Below are 25,391 nucleotides of genomic sequence, written 5' to 3' on the forward strand. Positions count from 1 at the left end.
GTCGTGATGCCAAAATGAACTTGCACAATTGAAACGACTTGTTAACGGATTAGTCTGTCGTCTCATCGAGGAAGACAAAATGACTTTGTGAATGTAGGGTTCTAGAGACAAGCTAGGAGTGTCACTTGAGGCCTTCATTTTAACTTGTTTTGACAACAATGTGAGCACTTTAGGACACTGTCTACAGTGTCTGTGGAGATAATTCAAACATACTTTAAATGATACTAATGCTGTAAACCTTACGAAGATATATCGGTCTCCAAGTCTACTTCAAATAGCCTGGTGCAAACATAAGAGCCATTATATCAGAGAACGGGGATGACTCGGCTAAATCATTTAACCACTTTAGTCCTATTTTATACTTCACTGTATGAAGTACAAGCTCACAACGCATCACATCTACACCAAATCTCTTCGCCAATAATAGCCGATCTACAAGCACACAAGCCTGCGGGCTCGAATGTATTATGTCCGCCAATCTTTTCCGAATGTTCACCTATTATGACACACCCAGAATAGGGACACAAAAGTTCAAGTGGTTAAATGTTTGCCTATAATGACATGCTGAAAATAGGGACGCCAGGTTTTAATGAGGACACAGAGGTCAGTATGCTTCAAATAATCTTTCCCACTGTTTGCAAGACATTTTGGGGACACAGCCGGAAGTGTGTTGCCATGTCCACTTATTATAAGCGACATTGGACTTGCTTTCCTGCAAAGTCGCTTGCAAATATTGGTAGTTGCAAATAGCGGGTTGCGTTTTTTGTCATTTTAGATTTTTTTTAGCTATATATATATATCACCGGAGAACCCCAGGGGTCCTTGGGGTGGGTTCCAGGGGGGTCCCTAGCAAAAGTAGTTAATATAGCATCACAATCATTTTAACCACTTAATTCTTTTACCATTATTTTATACTTTGGCTATTCAAAAATAGCAGATATGCAAGCTCACTTTGTGCCGCGGCCAAATACGTATAATATCGGGGGTCCTTGACATGAAAACATTTGAGAGCCACTGGTCTAACAAACAAAAGTCTGGCAACACTGGTTCAAACTCTCAACAACACACACACCTCGGCCCACCCTGCCAGGACCATCTTCATTATAGCTTCAGCTATTCTCAGTATCCCAGCTATGTAATAACATGGAGGCCAAAGGACCGTTTGGGCCCATGTAGGAGAATAATGGGAATTCCATTGAGATATCGCTTACACTACACCCAGAATTAGACTAGAGCTAAACCTCCATCAGTCATTTTACTAACTAGCCTCCATTGATGTGCTGAAGTGTGTGTGTGTGTGTGTGTGTGTGTGTGTGTGTGTGTGTGTGTGTGTGTGTGTGTGTGTGTGTGTGTGTGTGTGTGTGTGTGTGTGTGTGTGTGTGTGTGTGTGTGTGTGTGTGTGTGTGTGTGTGGGGTGTCCATTTGGCTGTCCAGTGACGTGCGCTGTCAGCAGACAGACTAATCCCACCATTAGCACCAGCAGCCCCAATGACAGAGACAACCTTTCCCCCGAGACTGAGAGGGAGAAGGAACGAAGGAAGGAAAGAAGGAAAGAAAGATGGAAAGAAAGATGGAAAGGTGGAAGGAAGGAGGCCAGATAGTAAGGAAGGGATCAGAGGGAACAGAGGGAGCAAGGGCAGAGGCTAGCCACTTAAGCCTTCCTGTTTTCGCTCTACACTAAATATCTGCCGAAAGCAGCAGATAGATGCTAACATGTTGCAACGAAAAGCACTGTGAGCTTGTAGATCGGCTATTTTTAGCAGAATGTTAACCCCAGAAGGCTGAATTCAAATAGGCAAGGAGTGAAAGAAGAAGAAAAAGATAGTAGGACGTCCTGTACAGTCTGTGTGTGTGTGTGTGTGTGTGTGTATGTATGTATGAATAAATGCACACACACACACACACACACACACACACACACATCTATGTGAAGAAAAAGGTGCAATGGAACTATTCCTTTCATCAGTTGTTCTCCAGATGGATATGCTATGTGTACATATATCTAGATACCTTTGTTGTTGTTGTTTTTTATCTTTCTTTCTTTTTCCCCTTGATCCCTCCCTCTTATTTTTTCCCGTGTCTTTCTGGAAACAACATAAACGATGGGGGCTTGCACAAAAAAATATTTCGGCCCACTATTTTTTACACCTGTAAACTGTGATGTGACGATAAAAGTGATTCTGATTCAAAGCGGGGGTCCAGGGACCCTCAGTTATGCAAAATGGACCCTCAGAGGTCTGACCTTTCCGGGGTCCGTTTGGTTCCATTTGTACGCTCTCAGAGTAATGGGGGGTCCTTGAAATTAACCCACTCAATCCGGGAATGCATCTCTGTCATTTTAGATTTCTTTGGCTATTCAAAAATAGCAGATATACAAGCTCATAGCGCGGCACCGAGTGCCGCGCTATGAGCTTGTACTGTATATCTGCTATCTTTGAACAATCGTGAAAATGTGTGCAAATCTTTGAATATATATATTTTTAAGGGGAGCATCTTGTAAAATATTTGGTTGCAGGGACTCCCAGAAGCAAAGATTTGAGTTAAAAATGTTCACAAACGTTTCAGAACCACTGCCTTACATCGTAACTAATATTTGAAGGAGGAGGAGGAGGGTGATGTGAAGAACATGTGATAGGTTTAATGGGTGATGGAGGATGGGGCGCAGGTTGACCTGTGGGGGGGGTTAAACCCCCCCCCAGCATTAGCCTGGTCTACTCTCTGCTAACCAGGCGACAGGAAGCTGTCACGGTACAACTGGGGAGGTGTTCTGCATCAGATCAACTGACACTGGCAAACCCCAGCATCTCTCTCTCTCTCTGCCTCTTGTCTTGTTTCACGTGCGCGCATACTCACTCACGCGCACACGTTCACACGTAAACACATGGGCACATTCAGAGATATAGCAGATATGCAACCAGCGCATGCAGTCTCGTGAGCCCGCGCACACACTCACACACGCGCACACAGTCGCACGCACAGTCGCGCGCACGCACACACACACACACACACACACACACACACACACAAAGGCGACAGCAGAGTGGAGTCAGCTGGAGGGTCAACTGACAGAGACACTCTGGCCTTTCAACAGCCATGATCTCTGCTGGACAGGTCAGGACCACACACATACATACATACCCACACACACACACACACACACACAGTTACACGTATGCACACAACGAGGACACCCAAAAACACATGCGTGTGGTCTCTCTCTGCTGTCAAATAGGAGTTTACTCTTGCACATTCCGGTGGTAGATGACACCGATCCATAATAACTACTGTTTACAGCTGCAGGTTGCATGGAATCTCTGTGTCAACTAAGTAACCTCTTTCTGACCTCTCATAACGTTGTGCGTGAAATAACCACAAGTTGTGAGTCTGCCGTGTAGATAGGCTATTATTTTGCTTAATATTCGCCTATTATTATAGCATGCCAACAATAGGGACGCTAGGGCAGGGGTTCCCAAACGTTTCCATGCCAAGGACCCCTGAACTAACTATAGCCTTTGGCTGCAGACCCCCCCATTGACTTTAATGACACCCAACACATTATAACAATAAAGAATGAAAATGTGAAAATAGCAGATCTGAAAGCTTGTGAGCTTGAAGATCACTATTTTCTAATATTTTCTGATCATTTTTGAGACAATGATTTAATTTTATCAATACGTATATATCGTCTCTGTTGAGTGGAAACCTCATACAGTATTAGTAGTCCAAAACTGTTACTTTTCAGGATTCAAATTCAAAAGCATCAAAAGTATCAGATCTACAAGCTCAAAACGCGTCGCTTCAGGCATTAATAAAAAAACTCAAAAAGTTAAAACATGGAGATAAGAGGTTTCTGCCCGACAGCAACAATATATTATTATTATTTTCTCTCATTTCCAATTAGCCCCCCCACCGGCGACCCCTGGTGGCCCCCACTTCGGGTTCATGTGGTTGAAAGGTATCCGTATTCTGGCGAAAAATCGTAATCTTATATATCCTAGGACGAGTGGTACAGTAGAAAAAATGTCATAACTCCATCCCGAGTCCACCGCAGCTAAAAAACCCAAGCGGACGGTCCATGCGCTAGATCGTGTATTTTTATCGCGATTTTATACATAATTTTTTGTCCATATCTGACTTTCCTAATGACAAAAAACTGTCCACAGTGTTTTTGTCCCAAATGGGCCACCGTAGTGTTTACAAACTGATCAAAGGCGAAATCTCGGTTTGCGAGACTTCCAGAGTGGCGCATCTCACACAAACACCTCCTAGGATATAGTAATATCTTATAAATATAAATATATAGGTAAGAAAAACGTAGTCCAGAATTCTCCTTTAATCTGTATCCTGCATGAGTTCTCTCTCCGGATTGGATAGAATTGGCACCCCGAAATGTTCTGTTTAATGAAGAGCTGGAGAGGGACACCCCCAAAAAGAAATAAATAAAGAGCAGGAGAGACAGGGAGACCCATGTTACTGAACAAACACTCTATGTCGATGAGTACTATCAGAATATAGAGCTATTAGAGCTAGAGCTCTAATAGGAGAGTGTCCGATCACTGATCGTTTTGCTTCGGCAAAAACCTCAAAGTTATAAGAAACAAAACCAGATCAAGCAAAGCAGTTTACGGTGATTGGCATAGATTAACCGGTGAGCAGCGGTCCACATTAATCTTTAGCTTTGGGGAGTCCTGGCAGAGGGCGAGGAGAAGTGCCAATAATCCAAACCGCCCCCTTAATGAGGAATGTCAGCTGCTCTCTGCAGGACAGAGGTTGCAATGACCAGGTGCAATGCGTACAAACACTCCTTTCTTATAGCGGCGCTGTCGTGTGGGAACCTTGTATGTCCCAAAGCCGTTCATTTTTTATTATACATTTTAAGAACATAAAAAAAAATAGTGAAAACAGCCGATCTACAAGCTCACAACGCGTTGTGAGCTTGTAGATCTGCTGTTTTCACTACTTTTTGTGCGACACTCTTGTATGATGAGGTAAGGCATTGATTTACAAAATGAAAACAAAAAACGTTGAAATATGGAGATATGAGTTTTCCACGTGGATTTAAGTTCTCAGTCGCCACGACTGATTTCAGTCGCTTGGATTCCACAGAAGTCTTCAATGGAATCATGTCGCGCACCGAAAATAGACGATCTACAAGCTCACTGTGCGCTTGTAGGTCTGCTATTTCCAGCTTTTGAAGATAAGATGAAAGAGTGATTGAAGTGTTCACACTAGCAATGGATAAGATTAAAGAGTGTTTGAATTGGTCAAACTAGCTATAGCATACAGTGTTCAGAGGCATCGTCCAAAAGAACCCTAAATGGTCTCGGATATTTCATAAAAGCAAAAAGGTTAAAGCCTCAATCTGCAATTTCTTCAACTGGAATGTAGAACATAATAGGTTTAGATAAATATGAACAAAACATAAGTCTACATATTGTGCCGATGGTTTCACAAATCACAGATTGGGGACTTTATTTGGCTTTAAACCATGTCTCCGCCTGACAGCAACGAAATGTACAATAAAGAAACGTTATTTGCACACTGCCCAAGGCCTCCATCAGCACTTTCCACATATAGTTCCTTATATCACATTTTGGTTCTTGTTTTTAGGGTAGCGTTTTTATGGATTGTCTGTTAACTGTATTCATTTGTTTTAACTGTTTATAGCTGATTATCTATCGTTTTTATTTTAGTTTTCATCCCGTCTATTGTTCCATTGGTTTCTACAGACCGTTAGACCGCCACATTTCCCATGTGGGACAATAAAGATCTGAACTTAGCTGAAAAGTCACACATTTGATCCACACGACGGACACTGGACCTGTAACAGCTAACCCCTTGTCTTAAAGTAAGACATGTCCTTAACCCCTTAAATCCCACCGGGATTACCCAGGGGTCTGTACTTGGGCCCCTCCTTTTTATCCCTCTACAATCAAATCTCTTTGCCAAAAATAGCCAAGCTTGTAGATCATATATTTACGGTGAAGCTTAAAGACTATTTTACCGAATGTGTCTATTATTAATCTCTGAAGACAGATTCTCCTCACAGCAGAATCTGTCAGCACTACTGCTTTAAACATGCAATGTTGTTGTTAGCAGGAATTAACAAAGGAGCACCCGGAAGGAGCCAAACCCAAGTTCCTGTTTAATGCAAAAAAGGAGGTTGTGCCCCCATTGGCAAAAACAAAGGCATTGTTTTTTTTTTCTTCTTTTTTTTTACCGAATGGGTTCCCTGATTGGTCGATTTATGACATGCCAAGAATAGGGATGCTCTGGGTGTGTGTGGTTAAAGTGTAACGCTACTGTATCATGGCTATGCCAGAATCAGGGACCTCACCAAAGGACATTAGAGGAAAAGGCAGAAAGAAAGAGAGTAGAAAGGGAAGGGGGGTACCAGAGAGAGGGAAAAGAGAAGGCATGGGTCTTGTCTTCATTCAACCGCATCTCCTGTGTCCCGCTCACATGAAATAGCTTGTGTTGGATCTCTCAGTCCTGCTCTGCCAAAACGCTCTTTGTCTTAACGGCTTCAATGTTTGAGCGGCGAACAGCTCTGGACGCACTTTTCAATCCGAGAATCTGAAAGCCAGGGTTGCCAAGTTGGACTTGTTTTTTCTGTAAAGTTGCTTGTAAATATTGGTAGTTGCGGCTTGCGGGTTGAGTTTTTTTGGGGCTTGTTTCTTATGTGTAGTTGCTTATTTGGGCTACCTTCCTAATGTTGTTTAAACCTGTTGGATCTCAAACTTTTCAAGGACCCCCAAATGCATATGCATTTGTCCGCGGATCCCCATCTGAAAATATTGTGTGCCCAGGGACCCCCATACAAGATTTGTGTATTTAAAATGTTTCGAAAAACACTCTTTTCATGATTAAAAATAAATAAATAGAAGATCTTCAAGCTTACAACTTATCGACGCGTTGTGAGCTTGTAGATCGGCTATTTTCGAATGGGCGTGTGTGAGCTCATGTGTTCTAGTGGCTTCTCTTGGGCTTGCTGAAAACACGTGCACCTACTCTTTTAGCCCACGCCGACTCAAGACGCCAGCTGATCAAACCTGGTTGACAATGAAAACGTCAAAGGGACTTAAGCAGTCACGGCAAGACAATACAGTCCATGTAAACCACTCCATTCAACAGTTAAGCCCTTATGGGGAAAGATGCAAGTTATTATTCGGGGCATATCCATTTTTTCATTGTAACGTCACCGTAGCTGATGACTGAGGCAAACCCCACAGCAATGCGGTTGTTAATCTTTCTCCTGAATAAAAGGCTAGAGGGGAAAATGACCCACTAAACACACCCAGACTCCACACCAATTCCTGTAAGTATTTTGTTTGATAGGTTACACCAAATCCCTTTGTGGGAGGGTATTTGTGTAAAGTGGCATGCGTGCGTGCGTTTGTATCCGTGTGTGCGTTTGTATCCGTGTGTGTGTGTGTGTGTGTGTGTGTGTGTGTGTGTGTGTGTGTGTGTGTGTGTGTGTGTGTGTGTGTGTGTGTGCGTGTGCATACTTGTATTACTTTACTTGTGAGGACAATATGTCCCCACAAGCATAGTAAAATGTTTATAAATAGACTTTGCGAGGAGAATTTTCCTGGCCCTCACAAGGGAAATGATTGTTTGTTTTATGGTTTTTAAAAAACAGAGTTTTAGAATATACAATCAGTAAAAGATCCAGGTTGGGGTCATTGTTAGGATTAGACATTAAGAGGTTAGATTTAGGGTTGGGGTTAAGAGTTATACCTCATTTATAAATGCACATTTTCGGCTATTTTCAATGCCATCCTAAAATGTTGACGTCCTCGCAAGTACAGTAATACAAACGTGTGTGTGTGTGTGTGTGTGTGTGTGTGTGTGTGTGTGTGTGTGTGTGTGTGTGTGTGTGTGTGTGACAGTTTGTTTGAGTGATCTCCACACAGGGATTTGGCAGGCTATTGCTCGGGTTCTTCACTCATCACCCTACAGTGTGTGTACGTTGGAGTGTGTGTGTAACTCAATGCCTCTAATCTAGCCGGCTGCTCAAAGGATTAGGAACCCAAGCATTCTCAATGGGAGCATGCTGGAGCTGGTCCCCCTTCTGTGTGTGTACGTGTGTGTGTGTGTGTGTGTGTGTGTGTGTGTGTGTGTGTGTGTGTGTGTGTGTGTGTGTGTGTGTGTGTGTGTGTGTGTGTGTGTGTGTGTATTACTATTCTTGTGAGGGCCAAATGTCTCCACAAGTATATCTTTTTTCTTTTCTTTTAGGCTTACAATCAGGAAAAGATTCACGTTGGGGTTAGGATTAGGACTAGGCATTTAGAGGTTAGGGTTTTTGTTATGCCTGATTTCATACGGACAGAAAACAAATAGCCGATGGACCAGCTCTCAACGTGTTGCAACGTGACGTGTTGTGAGCTTGTAGATCAACTATTTTCGGTTCAAATAGAGTTAAAAAAATCATTCATAAAATTGCCGCCCAGGCCGGGACGGCTGGCGTAGCAGTCCGGGCACCATGGGCTCCGGTGTAGTCTTGACAGCCATCGCGGGTTCAAGTCCCGTTTCCGACGATCTTTGCTGCATGTCTCTCCCCATCTCTCTGCCTGTTTCCTGTCTGTCTCTAATGAAGACTATAAATAAAATGGTACAAAGCCCCCAAAATTATCTTTTAAAAAAATGTATTTAAAAAATAATTGCCGTCCTAAAACTGAAAAAAATTGATGTCCTCACAACTATAGTAACACGAGAGTGAGTGTGTATCTCAACTTAAACATTTACAGTTTGAACTCATATGGCCATGCTAGGTTGTTTAAGACCTGGAACGCATCTGTGTCATTTTAGATTTCTTTGGCTATTCAAAAATATTTTTTGAAAAATAGTGATTTTATTTTTTCTATATTTTTTTCCAAAAACTGTTAGGATTTAGATTTTTTTTAAGAATCGCCTCATGTCTTAATGGGTTAAAAGATTCATGTGCAAACATACATCCATATATCCATGTTATGGATGTCAACAAAGCACACAGTATATATAGATATTTTACACATCATACTCTGCGCAGTGCGCACACACTTAAATGGATATATTTAGATATATTTAGAATTTAGACCCATGCACACAGCACCCGCAAGAACCTCAGTATGCTACAGCAGTGATTCTCAAACTTTTCCATGTCAAGGACCCCCAAAATGACATGTATCTGGCTGCGGACCCCCATCTCAAATATTTTGGGACCCCCAGGAGCAAAGATTTGAGTAACAAATGTTCGCTTTAAAAAATATATATATTCAAAATGTTTGCACTAATTTTCACGATTTTTGCTAGGGACCCCCCCAAGGAACCCTGGGGGTCCCCGGACCCCATTTTGAGAACCAATGTGCTACAGTATGATTAATGTAATTTCTTTACCTTCTACTTGCTACTGTTGTTATTTGTGATGATCTCTTTATTGTCGTCACTGCAGCTGAATGTTGAGGAAATTAAACGAATTAATGTAACAACAAATATTTAATAAGTATAAGTAAGTGTTATTACAGTATTAAGGGTACTATGTTGAGTTATTTTTAGCGGCGCTAGCTGCTCTATACCTGACTTTGTCCGTGTGCGTCAACGTTCTGATTGGTCAAGCTTCACGTGACATATGGCTATAAACACATTATAAACACATATCGATGACAAAATGTATCAAAGGCGCCGCTACCTTCACACAGGGTGTAATTTTTTAGCATAAGTTTTAAAATCCCCATTATTGGTCCATACACGATATACACTAGCACTACTATACAAATTAAGAAATTGTAGACAAGGGTTGTTAAAATTCCCAATAGAGTAACAGTTAGAGTGCGGTTAAAAAGTGCTACAAACTAAACTTTTTATCAATTTTGGAGTCCTGATAAACTTAAAGGAGTAGTTCACCAAATAAATGACTTATTTTCTATCAATTACACACCCCATGAAGCATTGAATTCCTGAAGATGAAGAAGAAGTTTTTATCGCATTCCTAAGCCAATAATTTGATAACTGGCGGTAAGAAATAGGTAATTCTTTGGGTGAACTACTCCTTTAAGCTGGTGCTACTGCTAGTTTATGCTTGGTCTTTTCCGTCACTCTGCTGGGCGTTGTTATTTCTTGGGCTTTTTTTCGGCGCCTCTATTTGATAGATATATGATGGAGAGAGACAGGAAACACAAGAGAGAGAGAGGAGGGGTAGTAACATGTAGCAAATGGTCCAGCCAGCCGGGTATTGAACGAGGGACTCGCCGTCCTGTGTGGTACGTGGCTGTGCTCACTTGTCCCATGTGGTACCCGTCATCGCATTGTGATCTTGTTAAGATCGGCTATATTTGCTTTTTAGAAAACAGGCCAAAAGTTGTTCGACCACTTTACCCATTCAATCCGGGAACGCATCTGTGTCATTTTAGATTTGAGCTATATCCATTATTTTATACTTTGGCTATTCAAAAATAGCAGATCTACAAGCTCATAGCGCGGCACTCGGTGCCACGCTATGAGCTTGTACATCTGCCATTTTTTTAAAATCTTGAACATTTGTGCAAAATCTTTGAATATATATATTTTTTCAAGCGAACATTTTTAACTCAAATCTTTGCTTCTGGGGGGTCCTTAGAACACATTTTTTTTAAATCGGGGTCGGCAGCCAAATACATATCATTTTGAGGGTCCTTGACATGAAAAAGTTTGAGAACCACTGTTAGCAACATACGTTTTTCAGAAAACTGTTAGGATTCAGAGGACTTTTGTAGTTGCGTCCCAGGCTTGAATGTGTTAAACCCTAGCATCTGTATTGTGGGGAAAGCTTTAGCAGAAAATAGCTAAATCGATAAGCTCACAACGCGTTGTGACCAATGTGAGCTTATCGAACGACTATTTTCAGCGGAAGCTTTCCCCACGACAACAGAAAACAGAAACGATACTAGTATAGAGCCCTGAGGGACTCGGCATGATTAACACGGTGGTTTTCAACCTTTTCTGGATCAGGGCCCACTTGAAAATCTTAAAGGCAAATCGCGGCCGTGTGCATTTTCAGCACATGCTTATTTTAATGATAAATCAATCGATTGTGATCCGGCTTGGATACAACAACGTAGTATAATGGTACTTTAACCACTGGTTTAAAGTATCGTTTTGACCTCAAGCAAAGAACGAAAAAGAGCAATCTGCCGTTAACAACCTATCTGCACGTGCACACTCACGCACACAACTCTAAATTCCCCCCATGTCCTGTACTGTACAGTATGTCATCCAGGGCCCAAAGCCGCTGAATGCTTCCTTCTGGTTGGTTGTTATCAATGGTGCGCTCCTTTGACTGGCTGTGCACACACCCGTACAAACACACAAAAACACATACTGTACTGTACACACACTGTGTACGCACGCACATCGCTCTGGGGTGAGTATCACTGGTCCGTTCTATAGACTGGTACACACACACACACACACACATATGCACGCACGCACGCATATGTGTGTGTGTGTGTGTGTGTGTGTGTGTGTGTGTGTGTGTGTGTGTGTGTGTGTGTGTGTGTGTGTGTGTGTGTGTGTGTGTGTGTGCGTGTGTGCGTGCGTGTGCGCGCGCACGCACACATGCAAACAGATGTGCAGGATGAGTGTAAATGGTGCACGCCGGTTTAAACTGACTGGCAGGAGGCTGGCTATAGGCCCTCCACCATGACCTCATCTGTTTAGAGAAAGAGACGGATGGAGGGAGGGAGAGAGGGAGGGAGCGAGAGAAGGAGAGAAAGAGATGGATGGATGGATGGAAACATGGAGCGTGGGATGGAAGGTTGAGCAGGCAGCAGGCAGGACAAGACGGGGGTCTGGCGGCAGCGGTGTAGGGAAGATTGTGTGTGAGTGTGTGTGTGTGTGTGTGTGTGTGTGTGTGTGTGTGTGTGTGTGTGTGTGTGTGTGTGTGTGTGTGTGTGTGTGTGTGTGTGTGTGTGTGTGTGTGTGTGTGTGTGCATGCGTGCTACAGTATGTGTGGTGTGTTTTCGGCAGGTGAAATGAGGCACTTCGGCTTCTTCTGCCGTCCAGGGAGGGGAAGGCACGGATCAGTGATGGCGCTGCGGCACACAGGATCTCTCCGTCACTCCCTCTCTCTCTCTCTAACCCTCCAACACCCCCCCCCCCCCGCCCCCACCAGCCCCCCCCCCTCCATCCATTTATTTCTTTCACGCTCCCTCCATCTCTCCTGACAATCACTATTCTCACTTTGCCTTCTCTCTTTATACTCTCTTAAGCCTGAGTTGTTGTTAACTGTATGCGGTGGTCGCGCACCGAAAATAGATCTGTGCACGTGCTAGTTCTAGTATAACGTGCACTAACCAGATAACACACACTATAATACAATGGAACACCGCTTTTCGTTGTTCTAATCTTTTCATTTAGACGGTTTTGGAAATACACGTTCGTCCCACAGTGATGAAAGTTAGATACATAAACATAATTAAAAAAAAACACTTTCAATAGCATTAACATCAAAACGTGTTATACTGCTTTGTTGAATACTGGATTCTAATTGGCCAATAGAGGCATCACACAGTCTGTTTACAATTTAGGCATTTAGCAGATGCTCTTAATCGGAGCGACTTATAATAAGCAAGGTACATCAAATGCAGAGACAGTGTAGTGCCTCAATAAACCAAGAAAATGGCATCAGTCTAAATAATTACTATCAAAATAACAATCTGTACATTGAAACTATAGAATAGCAGGTAAACAATGAACCTAGCATTTGTCTAATAATAACCTGCTATAACCTGCTATAAATCTGTTATTTCCTGAAACAGCAAGAAATCTGTTATTTCCCGATAGCTGTTCTCAATAACAGACTGGTGTTCAGCCCCGTGTTTCTTGCGCTGCAATGGAAGCGGAAGCCGTGTAACCGTGTAATAAGCGTGATAATGTACAGTGAGGCTGTCGTTATTGGAAAATAAACCTTGACATGCCGGTGGGTTTATTTTCCAATAATGACCGCCTCACTGTAGACTATCCCTTCCTTAAAAAAAAAAAAAAAGAAGGAGAATACCAAATAAAAAACAAATGACCTCACTGAAAGTAAGCAAAGCTGTTGTGCAGATGGGAGCAGATTGAGTTTTCCTGGCATCGCCTCTCAAGCTGCACCCCTGGTTGACCACTGTTCCACTGCTAGGATATTCTATAGCAGTGAATCTTAACTGTTAATGTAACCCCGACAGTGTACAAATGGAACCACATCATGCTGTAAGGGTCATTTCGGTTCCATTTGCACACTCCATTAGTTACAGACTCTTTCGGGTCCACGTCATTCAACCGGGGACCTAGCTACGTAAATGGCTACACCACTACCTACTGATACGTCTGGGGAAATCTAAATTCAATGAAAAGAAAGGACTTGGACACCATAGAAAACCCCCACACCACAAACCCACACCCACTGCTTTGTGCAAACCAATCCTGATAACATCTCACCATGACCTGATGAAAATGTATTGACATTGATCCATGTCCTTCTTCCTATCGACTAGTCCTCCTGCTCCTCAGATGCACCGGCTCAGCCTGAACTTGGCGTGCCACACTATGAGCTTGTAGATCTGCTATTTAAAATCGTGCCACACTATGAGCTTGTAGATCTGCTATTTAAAATCGTGCCACACTATGAGCTTGTAGATCTGCTATATAAAATCTTGAACATTTGTGCAAATCATTGAATATATATTTTTTTTAAACCGAACATTTGTGAAATATTTTGTTCCAGGGACCCCCAGAAGCAAAGATTTGAGTTACAAATGTTTAAAAAATATATATATTCAAATATTTGCACACATTTTCACGATTTTTCAAAAATAGCAGATCTACAAGCTCATAGCGCGGCACTCGGTGCCGCGCTATGAGCTTGTATATCTGCTATTTTTTAATAGCCAAAAAAACGCTATTAACGCCCTCAACAATCCCTGGGAGTCCCCGAAACCCCACATTAAGAGCCAGTGTTCTACAATAGGTATTTATACAGAGTCTGGTGCGTTTTTGTTTTGTTTTTAATTTGACGGACAACGAAAGCACATCCAATTTGGTGTGCACTGGTCTGCGTCATCCAAAAGAAATCGCACCCTTTCCCCATGGCACATATCCTTCCAAAATGGCAAGTGATCAGTTCCAGCTGATGATGCGTTTTTTTTTAACACTTCATAGATTATTATGATTATCTTTTGATTCAACCGATATTAGAGCACTAGTGATTCATTCACCACAATTTCCAGCCGTGTTCAACTTGGAATAAACACCATTGGGGGAGAAAAAAAGGTTAGTTTATCATAGAACATGGAGTGTTCAGAAACCCCCAAAAACTAAGCCTGTCATAAGTAATTTTGTCAAAAATGTAATAATGTGAGTATACTGGGCTTATCTTTTTAATTTATTGCTCAGTCAGTTTGTAACGCCTCTAAAAAATGCAGGGCTCTAGCTTGCTTTGGCTGAAATAATGCCGTGGTTTCCCTGTGGTTCTCTGAGGTCATATTTTTTTTACAGTATGGAACACCATATTTGGGAAAGGCTGATGGGTGGATCGGTGGGACTGGGTGTGAGATCATGAATTCATAACATGTGAAAAACGTTCACACAAAAATGAATATTCGCAATATGTGAACAATATGAAGGGATTTACTTCCTTGGCCTACTGGCAGCATGCATAAGAAATGTGGCGCTGATCAGTCCAGCGATGGGAAGTCCACTCATCTCGTGAATCCAGTGATTCGTGAGATTAATGAATTATCCCCGGACACACGGACAGACAGCCGGACACACACTGACGCTCTACATGAAGGCTTTCTTCCTAGGTGCCGTATTACAGTATGTACCATTGCAACCACTTGCCCGATGGCAGTGCCCAGTGGGCACGGGCCTACTGTACTTGAAAAATACTTGGGAACAATGCAAGTTGGGAACGATGCAAGTTAGAAATGCATGCCCCACCTGTCTATCTGTCTGTTTCCCATTCATGCTCATGTATGAAGATTTCTGTATCTGTCTGTCTGTCCCTTTTATGCCCATATATGTAGTTCCGTGTCAGGAATGCCCAAATATGGAGTTCAGGCCAGTCTATCATGTACAATGACGTCATATTAACACATCCACTGCCAGGCCCGTAGTCCTACGGGCCGTTAAATCCAACCGTTAACTGCCGTTCCCGTAGCCCGTAGTCCCGTAGTTTTCCCATGTTAAATCGTGCAGGTGCAGATTCCGGATTTTTTTTGCACTTCCGGTCTCGAAGTGGGCGGACCGGAAACGAAATAATACTGTTTCCGGTTTTTCTCCCGCCTCCGTTTCCTGTCTAGCGGTCAACTTTGGACGCCATTATCTCTGGCTTGTTGTTTTTCTCACCGCATCCACCATTTTAGCGTTTTCCTCTCGTTCTCCAGAATGCAGTGTCGGATCGCCGCACGGTTTTCAGCGTTTTGTTCGGTCGGGTCCCGTGTTTGTGTCGAACCAAATGAACGCGGATTTTAAACGGATTTAGCGGGGCCTATGACGGAATCAAAAAAACAAAAAAGGTAAGAAATTGCTTGGCACTACGATGGACGTTCTGAGATTAGCCGATGGCAGTCAATGTGTTAATGACATCAGGTATTCCATATGCATTTGCGGATATATCGATATTTTTCAGAGAGACGCTGATCCGACCGACTTCTCACTCACATGGGTCACCGGCGAAAGGCAAGGCGAGTTTGAAGTCGATCGGTTTGTTCTCAAGATCACACACACAGAGATTTTGTTAATATATGGATAGATAGATGTTTTTTTGGGGGGGGGGGGGGTTCGTGCGAAGATATTGGACTCTGTGTGCAAGGGCCTTATCTGCCTGAGACTGTCTGGAATTCCTGTACCGGCATACAGTTCAGCAATTCATTTTTAAAGGGGCACCAACATCAAACAAGCCAAACATCTTATCCACTAGCCCATTTTGTTCCCAAACTTTTTCTGCTATTTTGTTGTCTCCCCGGAACCCAAACTTGCAATGCGACGTGGTGTGAGCTTGTACTGTAGATCGGCTATTTTCACTACAGTTCTTAAAATACTTTTTCAATTTATGGATAATTCTTTTTTTTTTTTTTTTTTTTTAAATAATGATTTACTCACAACCCATAAAAATCGTTCCACGACCCAAACATGGGTCTCAGTGACCTAGTGTTTGGGAACCATGCTAGCCTAACAGGGAATCCCCCCTTTGGCCGGGGCAGAAGCTCTGAGCCACCCTGCTACACACACACACACACACACACCTTGATCTTCTGCTGGATGTGCCGCAGAGCGTCTGCGGTGCCCATGTCTGCGTCGTCCTGGATGCACACCACGTCCAGCTTCATCTTCACGTCCAGCTTCATCTTGGGGTCTGTGCTCATCATCTTCTGCACCTCCTTAGTGGTGATTACTATCACCTCTGGAGAGACCACAAAAAAAAACATTAACCACATGAGCACTGAGTGCCGCGCTACAAGCTTGTAGATCTACAATTTATTTTTCTAAAGTGAACATTTGTAACTCAAATCTTTGCTTCTGGTTGATTCTACAAAAGGCTTCTAAAGCCTGACAGTTAAAAAAAAAAAAAAAACGTATGTTGCTATAATATCAGTGGTTATGAGCTTCAGGCAGTACTACTTGTCAACCAGTAGGTGTCCTATCCAACACCAGGGTCTAAATGTCTCATTGTGACGAGTAGGAGGCCTTATCCAACCATCTCAAAATATTATGTTCCAGGGACCCCCAGAAGCAAAGATTTAAGTTAAGATTTGTACACATTTTCATGATTTATTTTTCAAAAATAGCCAAAGGTAATCTAAAAATGACAGAGATGCGTTCCTGGATTGAATGGCTTAATAAAAAATATGAATTTGAAATCTTGTTTGACATTACCAAACCTGCCTATCGATGATGATCACAGTAGGCAGGTTTCTGAACAGTCCACAGCTCTCCTCTCACAGAGTGAGTAGACAGAAATGGTGGCATCTTATAACAAACTTTAGTAAGGACCACTTACATGAACATAATGTGAAGTGGAGATTGTAGATCGGCCATTTTCAACAGAGAGATTTGGAGTAGAGGGAAAAAGGAGGGGACCAAATATAGACCCCTGGGGACCCCGGGTCAATGAAGTATATATTATAGGGTCTAGTTAACCAATCTGTATGGTAGAGTAACAACATGATCAGCACATCTGCAGTGGTTGGATAAGGCCTCCTACTCTTCTAATGAGACATTTAGACCCTGGTGTTGGATAGGACACCCACTGGTTGACAAATAGTACTGCCTGAAGCTCATAAACCAATATCTCCCCTGACTAGGGGGGGGGGATTCCCCCTTGTATATGAGTGGTAAATATTTGGTTTCCCACGTGGGAGACCTGAGTTCCTAAAACGTATGGATTGTAGATTGAACACATGTGTGCCCAGCAGTGACAGAGCTATCAGGAAAAAAATGCTAAAATGAGGGAGACTAGCATATTTGGCAAAGCTGATAATGAAGCCAAGCTGCTAATAAAAACATACTGTATGCGTACTGTTGCTGTGCGTTTACAAAATGGCACAGAACTCTTTTTTTGACTATATGCAATGTAGCCACAATCCTACGTCATCAGAACATACAAAATAAAAAATACTCAGTGTAAGTGTCAACTTAACTTAACCCTTACAGGTCCATTTGGTTACATTTGTTCACACGCAGAGTTACAAATGGATACAATTTTATGCTGAGAAGAAGTTTACTGTGTAGACCAGCCTTTCATTATGTTGGCACTGGCATTACCTCCCCAAAAATGGCCAAAACATTTAACAAATCCAAAAAAGAAAAAACAGCAAAAAAAAAACTGCTTTAATTACCCTTGTCTGTATAAAAATGTGTCTCCTCCTGGGCATTTAGCTCACTATGGCTGTGTCAGCCTTGTAAAATCTAATTGCAGGGCTTTGGCTAGTTGGCTGCACACAGTAAACTGCTGGCCACACATGATGATAATGTATAGGAAGGTAGCTTTTCTTTAGGTCTAGGCGGACCTACGGGCTGCTCTAATAAACAGTCCTGTTTACTGGCAAGCAAGCCCATTGTATCAAATCCCTTTACAGGCTAGTCATTTGTGGACCGAATGCACATTGTGCTATTATTACATGATTTAGACCGGGGTGTAAATCCACACACAAACACACACACAATCACACAGGCACGCACGCACGCACGCACCACGCACGCACGCACGCACGCACAACGCTTTAACAGTCTAATTGACAGGGGCACCTAGCTACTCAATTCCTTCCAAATGTACCTCCAGAGAGAAAAGAAAATGGACACAAATGGTCCCTCAGGTGGCCTTACCAATCACTGAGAAGTTTCAGTACCACTGACACGAAGAACAAAGACAATTTGGCAAACACACAACACCAAACCACTGAATCAAACCCAGAAAATATTACAGATGGAATGAAAAGAGAGATACAGAGAGAGAGAGAGAAACAGAGAGACAGACAGTCGAGACTCGAGAGTGAATAAGTAATAGCAGTAGTAGTAGTAGTATTGATAGCATTGTATTATGAAGAAAAGGCTGTATCAACTAATTAATAGTTGAGAAGCTTTTTTTTTTTGCTCAATTAGTGTGATTAACCAGTTAAGCCCTATTTTATAATGTCCTCTCTGCCAGGTGGAAACCTCATTCAGTATCTCCAAAACTCCATACTTTTCAGGTTTCAAATAAAAAAATAGTAAAAGTAGCAGATCGCTTCGAGCTTGAATATCTGCTATTTTGTATGCTATTGTGTGATGCTGTAGTATGATAAAGTATAGGGCATTAATTTACGAAAAAACAAAAAGCTAGAATAAGGAGACAAGAGGTTTCTGCCCAACAGCAACGATATGTTGTACAACAGTGTCGTGCAAAAACAGCGAAAAATCACCTTCAAAGCCCACTCTCTCCAGAAGGTTCAGGGGGTACCAGATGAGAGGCTTGTTGCCCACCGGCAGCAGAGGTTTGGGGGTGTTGTAGGTCAGGTCCATCATCCTGGAACCCCCACCTGCTGCCATCAACACCGCCTGGAGCTCCATGACGTCTGTCTGCTGAATAGAATAGAATGACTATATTGTATCTGTAAAAACCCTTAATCGGCTGGCTCGTTGTCCAAATCCGAAAGCCCTTAAGAGAATATGTGTCAGGCTATAGAATCGATTATGACTGGAATCTCTTGATGCTTCTCTCTCTGTTCGTTAATGTTTTTTTTTTTTGTTGTTGTTTTTTGGTATTGCATAGTTTATTTACAGTCATTGTAGGACACCATTCTGTCAGTCTGGAACAAGATTGTGTTGAATCTGCTTGGCCTGTAATCAGCTGCAAAGATGTTTGTTGGTGGTTGTTCTATCTATTCAGTTCATGATGTACTCTAATCTTCATGTCTTCCCGTCAGCCCTGTGTGATTTTCCTACTGGGTCTGCGATGACAACGATTCCCCAGGAAGCCAATGCCAAAGCGAAACTAATCTGAAACACTGTCCCCACGGTGGTCGGGCCGCCTCGGACCATCGCTTTGCGGGCTCCACTGTACACATATGCGGCGGACAGAAGCAAAGCGCCTCCGGAGAGGATCCGACAGCTCCAGCAGTTCTTAAACAACGGTGTAGGTGTAGGTGCCAGTGGATCTGCAGCTGCTGTAGACGTTGACATTGGTGCTGTTGTTGACATTGTCCTGCTGCTATGTGGTCATGTGGATCATACACGAGACGAGACCGTTTACAGATCACTCGACATTATGTTCATATAAAACTAATCCAGTAGGCTTATTCATTTAGATCGTTCTCATGTGTATAAAGCATAAAAGCAAAGTAGCGTATAGACTGGAGTTGTGCTAGACACAAAAATGGCCAAATGATTCCTCTGTTCGTTAATGTTGCTCGGGGTCGATGCTGGAACTGTGTCCAACTAAGGCACATCGAGCCTTTTATACTGTCTAGCTGTGGCCCTAATGCCCCTATGATGATGTCAGGTAGTGTCAGACATCTCCATATATGGGTCGGCCTATGTCGGTTATGCCCAAATATGGGACTATGCCGTCAGTCCTGGACGTGACGGTTATCTCTATATATGGAGATCTGAGCAGAGTTGCTGATGTCAGACTCCGTATATATGACACGCGTTCAGGTATCTATGACGACTTTGCAAGTTGATAGTCTCCATTTATGGAGATCTCCATATATAGGCTAATGCTGGCAAATATATCAGTATCATTATAGCAGCATATGGCATGACAACATGTTGTGTAGTTTAATGTAGTTCTAATATAGTGATTATATTAGAACAGAATATTTAATGACTATTGTATTATTATGGTACCATATTGCGTACTGTAGTTCTAAAATAATGATTATATTAGAACAGCATATTGAATGACTATTACAACAGTATATAATGGCTATTATATTATTATTATTATAGCAGCATATTGCATGAGTGAGTACATTTCATGTAGTTGAATGTAGTTCTAATATAATGACTATATTAGAACATCCTATTGAATGACTATATGAGTATAACATCATATTGAATGACTATATGAGTATAACATCATATTGAATGACTATATGAGTATAACATCATATTGAATGACTATATGAGTACAACATCATATTGAATGACTATATGAGTATAACATCATATTGAATGACTATATGAGTATAACATCATATTGAATGACTATATGAGTATAACATCATATTGAATGACTATATGAGTATAACATCATATTGAATGACTATATGAGTATAACATCATATTGAATGACTATAGTATCATAACCCAGTGGTTCTCAAACTTTTTCATGTCAAGGACCCCCAAATTGACACTTATTAGCCCGCGGACCCCCATTTCAAAGATATGCCAGGGACCCCCATAAGAGAAGATTTTTTACGGCTCTAGCAGTGATTCTCAACCATTTTAATTTCAAGGACCCCCAGTTTGACATGCATTAGGCTACAGACCCCCATTTTATGGCATTTCTATCACTTGGACCGCAATTTATATTGTAAAATCTATGTCAATTTAACTCTGAGAGTGAACAACTGGAACCAAATGGACCCGTTAGGGTTCATGGGTCGGCCTATGTCGGTTATGCCCAAATATGGGACTATGCCGTCAGTCCTGGACGTGACGGTTATCTCTATATATGGAGATCTGAGCAGAGTTGCTGATGTCAGACTCCGTATATATGACACGCGTTCAGGTATCTATGACGACTTTGCAAGTTGATAGTCTCCATTTATGGAGATCTCCATATATAGGCTAATGCTGGCAAATATATCAGTATCATTATAGCAGCATATGGCATGACAACATGTTGTGTAGTTTAATGTAGTTCTAATATAGTGATTATATTAGAACAGAATATTTAATGACTATTGTATTATTATGGTACCATATTGCGTACTGTAGTTCTAAAATAATGATTATATTAGAACAGCATATTGAATGACTATTACAACAGTATATAATGGCTATTATATTATTATTATAGCAGCATATTGCATGAGTGAGTACATTTCATGTAGTTGAATGTAGTTCTAATATAATGACTATATTAGAACATCATATTGAATGACTATATGAGTATAACATCATATTGAATGACTATATGAGTATAACATCATATTGAATGACTATAGTATCATAACCCAGTGGTTCTCAAACTTTTTCATGTCAAGGACCCCCAAATTGACACTTATTAGCCCGCGGACCCCCATTTCAAAGATATGCCAGGGACCCCCATAAGAGAAGATTTTTTACGGCTCTAGCAGTGATTCTCAACCATTTTAATTTCAAGGACCCCCAGTTTGACATGCATTAGGCTACAGACCCCCATTTTATGGCATTTCTATCACTTGGACCGCAATTTATATTGTAAAATCTATGTCAATTTAACTCTGAGAGTGAACAACTGGAACCAAATGGACCCGTTAGGGTTCATTTGGTTCCATTTGTACACTCTCAGAGTTATAGACCCATAAGAGTCCATTTGGTGCCTAATCTATCATTTAGCTGGGGACCCCTGGAACTCCCTCAAGGACCCCTGGGGGTCCCCGGAGCCCACTTTGAGAGAACCAATGTCAGAACCTACCTGTCAACGTGCACAGATCCTGTGGTCACTTGTTGTCAGTGAATAATGATGACAGCGCTGCTGGTCGCATGTACTTTGTGTTGTTAGCACTTATGCTAACGAGTAGCACTTGAACGGCAGCCGCTGCTTCGACAAACAGGAGATGGAGAGCCAGCAGCAGGGTTTCTATGTGAGACACGCACGTCCTGGAATATACGGTAAGGAAATGTATTCGGTTATTGTTTAGTTATTTAGGTATGAGTCTATATGCAACAGGCGACCGTTAGCATGTATGATGACATCTGTGTGCGTCCCGTGAAAGAAGTCCGTGCAGGAACCTCAGCTCCGGTTCGTCCACATGATGGTTCCTTCTAACCTGACAGCGTCAGGTTAGGTTCCTTCTAGTATCAGCGTTCTTTCTACATCTAGTGGAGCGGCTAAATGCTTTTTTCTGGCAGAATCTTTCAGTTGATGATAAAAGCGTGAAAATTGGCATGAGCAGTCTCCATGGGTCACTTGACAAGAATATTGTCTGAGCCATTTGTAATTTCAAGATGGCGGCCATTTTTCAAGATGGCCGATACCTTAGTGGGCAGTTAAGTGATATGATGGTTTATTTGATGATACAAGCATGAAAATTGGCATGAGCAGTCTCTGTGGGTCACTTGACAATAAGCCACCCACAGCTACTTGAAATTTCAAGATGGCGGCCATTTTTCAAGATGGCCGACACTTTAGTGGAGCATTTAAGTTATATAATGGTTCATTTGGTGATACAAGTATGGAAATTGGCATGAGCAGTCTCTGTGGGTCATTTGACAATAAGTCACCCACAGCTACTTGAAATTTCAAAATGGCGGCCATTTTTCAAGATGGCCACCACCTTAGTGGAGCAGTTAAGCTTAAGAAATCATTTAGTTGGTGATACAAGCATGAAAATTGCCATGAGCCGTATCAAAAGGTCATTTGACAAGAAACCGCCCACAGCCACTTGAAATTTCAAGATGTCTGCCGTCCGCCATGTGGATCCTTAAATGATACCTTTTCTCATAGAAATGTATTGGGCTCCTCAAAAAGCTCTGTCAAGAGAGGTTGTTTGACTGTGTTTTGTCTGACTCCTCGCCCACAAGCTGTCCAGTTTGGTAAAACCTGTCAGGAGTTGCCTCCCACCGGCATACTGTAGCTCTCCGGGTTCACTGAGGTAGGCTTACACAAGCTCCCTTACCACGACAAGGTAACAGTCACAAGGGAGGATAATATATATATATTTTTTTTTAACTAACAGCCATTACATGTGTAAAATAGATACTAAGGGGTGGGGAAACAACAAATAAGATGAATAAATTAACACAGTTGTGGTGCTGATAAGCACAGTTGTGGTGCTGAACGGACAGTGCTCCAAAATTATGAGCAATGGCTAACACTGAATGGCAATAGCCACGGAACCATGACAAACTATACTAAGGAACTAAACTGAAAATGTGCTTCACTGTTAGATATGGCAGTGGAAGGTAGTGGAAGCAATGTTACAAAGTAACAACTGAAAATTACACAGTAATAGACTAGATACAAAGTTAAACATGATGCGCCGATGTGGCGAGGGGAAGCCGAGCCATAGGCCTACACTTGAAAACACAGAGGACAACGGGGAATAACTCTGGCAAAATAAACATGCAAATAGGTTCTAGCAGGGGCAATTACATAGGCATGTGAAACTGGGTCCATATCTGAAGCACTTACACCTTCCAGTACATGCCTTGGTGCACCCACATTTGGTCAACTCCCAACAACTCTCCGCAATAGGTGGAAGTGGAGTCCAGAAGACTTTCCACTTCTCGTCCTGTTCCACCCATCCCCAGTCAGATGGGCTCGGCATTTGTGGAGGTCGCTTCAATGCCTGTCCCCATACGTATCCAGCCTCATAAGAAGCACGTTTGGCATGCTCTTTGAGTGCTGCTTGAGTTGGCAGGATCAAGTCATATCGTCTTTGCTTTCTGGCAATGAGATCAAGCCTGGCCTCGTTCACAGTTGTGACATCACTGGACCGGTCATACATTAGATCTTCTTAGTCTCTTGACATGGATATCTTTGGTATCTTCAGTGTCTTCAGCAGATGTCGATGCTCTCTTTTGGGCCCTTTCCAGCTCTGTGTTGTTGAACAGCTTGAATGATATGTTGCTCTGTTTCTTGTCAATGTGCTTTCTATGCCATCACCTTCATCTAGTCGGGTTGGACTAAGTAAGATAGGCAGAGCATTGATCTTATGAAATAATGGAACATTTCTTGCAATGGTATCATGATCAGTACGATCGTGCTCTCTGTTGAATAAACTTGGCTGAATGAGTTTTTCCTTGGTGACCTGCTGACAAATGAAACATCTGTCCCAGTTAGTTTTCACAACTGTTATGATGGCTTCTGCCATGTCTGCAGCATAGGCAGAGGCAGAGGGTTTATCCTTTTACCACCTTTTACCAAGCACTTTGATGTATGGGATACAACTAAGTTTGTGCCTTAACCCAACACTTAGTCCGATCGTTCATCCAATGCTATTTAAATCCCATGCGATCTGTACACCATCCGGTTAATTAAAACCCCATTAACCTTGGCTCGGCTCTCCCGCGCTGGCACAACCTGTCAATTCAGGTGCGGCTATATAACTGTTTTGGGGTAAATTAGACAGCATTTGGGATACTAACTTTCAATTAGCTGACATTGAACCCCACTCTGAGGTTTAACAGCAGTGATATATCACCAGTGTGCCCTGGTAGTGCAGATATTCACTCTTATCTAATCTATCTATGATCAACAAATCAACACAACTGTTTTAGCATAATAATAATAATAATAATAATCGTCCTTAATGAAAAAAAAACGTACATTTCTATGAGAAAATGTATCTTTTGAGGATCCAGGGGGCGACCATCTTGAAAATAGAAATTTCAAGTGGCTGGGAGTGTTTTCTTCTCAAGCAACCCTTAGAGACTGCTCATGCCAAATGTAATGCTTGTATCACAAAATAAACCATTATATAACTTCATTGCTCCCCTAAAGTGTTGGCCATCTTGAAAAATGGCCGCCATCTTGAAATTTGAAGTAGCTGTGGGTGGCCTATTGTCAAGTGACCCAGAGAGACTGCTCATGCCAATGTTCATGCTTGTATCACCAAATAAACCATTATATAACTTAATTGCTCCACTAAAGTGTTGGCCATCTTGAAAAATGGCCGCCATCTTGAAATTTCAAATAGATGTGGGTGGCCCATTGTCAAGTGACCCACAGAGACTGCTCATGCCAATTTTCATGCTTGTAT

At 42.1% G+C, this 25,391-nt stretch overlaps 1 protein-coding gene across 2 annotated transcripts in view; it reads right to left on the minus strand.

Moving 5' to 3' along the window:
• Positions 1-22,413, minus strand: part of eif2b3 (eukaryotic translation initiation factor 2B, subunit 3 gamma) — a 61,869-nt gene extending 39,456 nt beyond the window's left edge. Inside the window, exons 1-3 of one of the 2 annotated variants that reach the window (XM_084058783.1) lie at positions 22,103-22,413; positions 18,900-19,056; positions 16,245-16,402 (exon numbers count right to left, since the gene is read on the minus strand). In XM_084058783.1, coding sequence (XP_083914909.1) covers positions 16,245-16,402; positions 18,900-19,047 — 306 coding nt within the window. In that variant the 5' untranslated portion in view covers positions 19,048-19,056; positions 22,103-22,413. Of the gene's footprint in view, positions 1-16,244; positions 16,403-18,899; positions 19,060-22,102 lie in introns of both variants that reach the window. The other variant, XM_084058782.1, reaches the window with a different exon arrangement.
• Positions 22,414-25,391: the final 2,978 nt, after the last annotated feature.

This window comes from Gymnoscopelus microlampas (genome assembly GCF_963454915.1).
Source record: "Gymnoscopelus microlampas genome assembly, chromosome: 5".
NCBI lineage: Eukaryota > Metazoa > Chordata > Actinopteri > Myctophiformes > Myctophidae > Gymnoscopelus > Gymnoscopelus microlampas.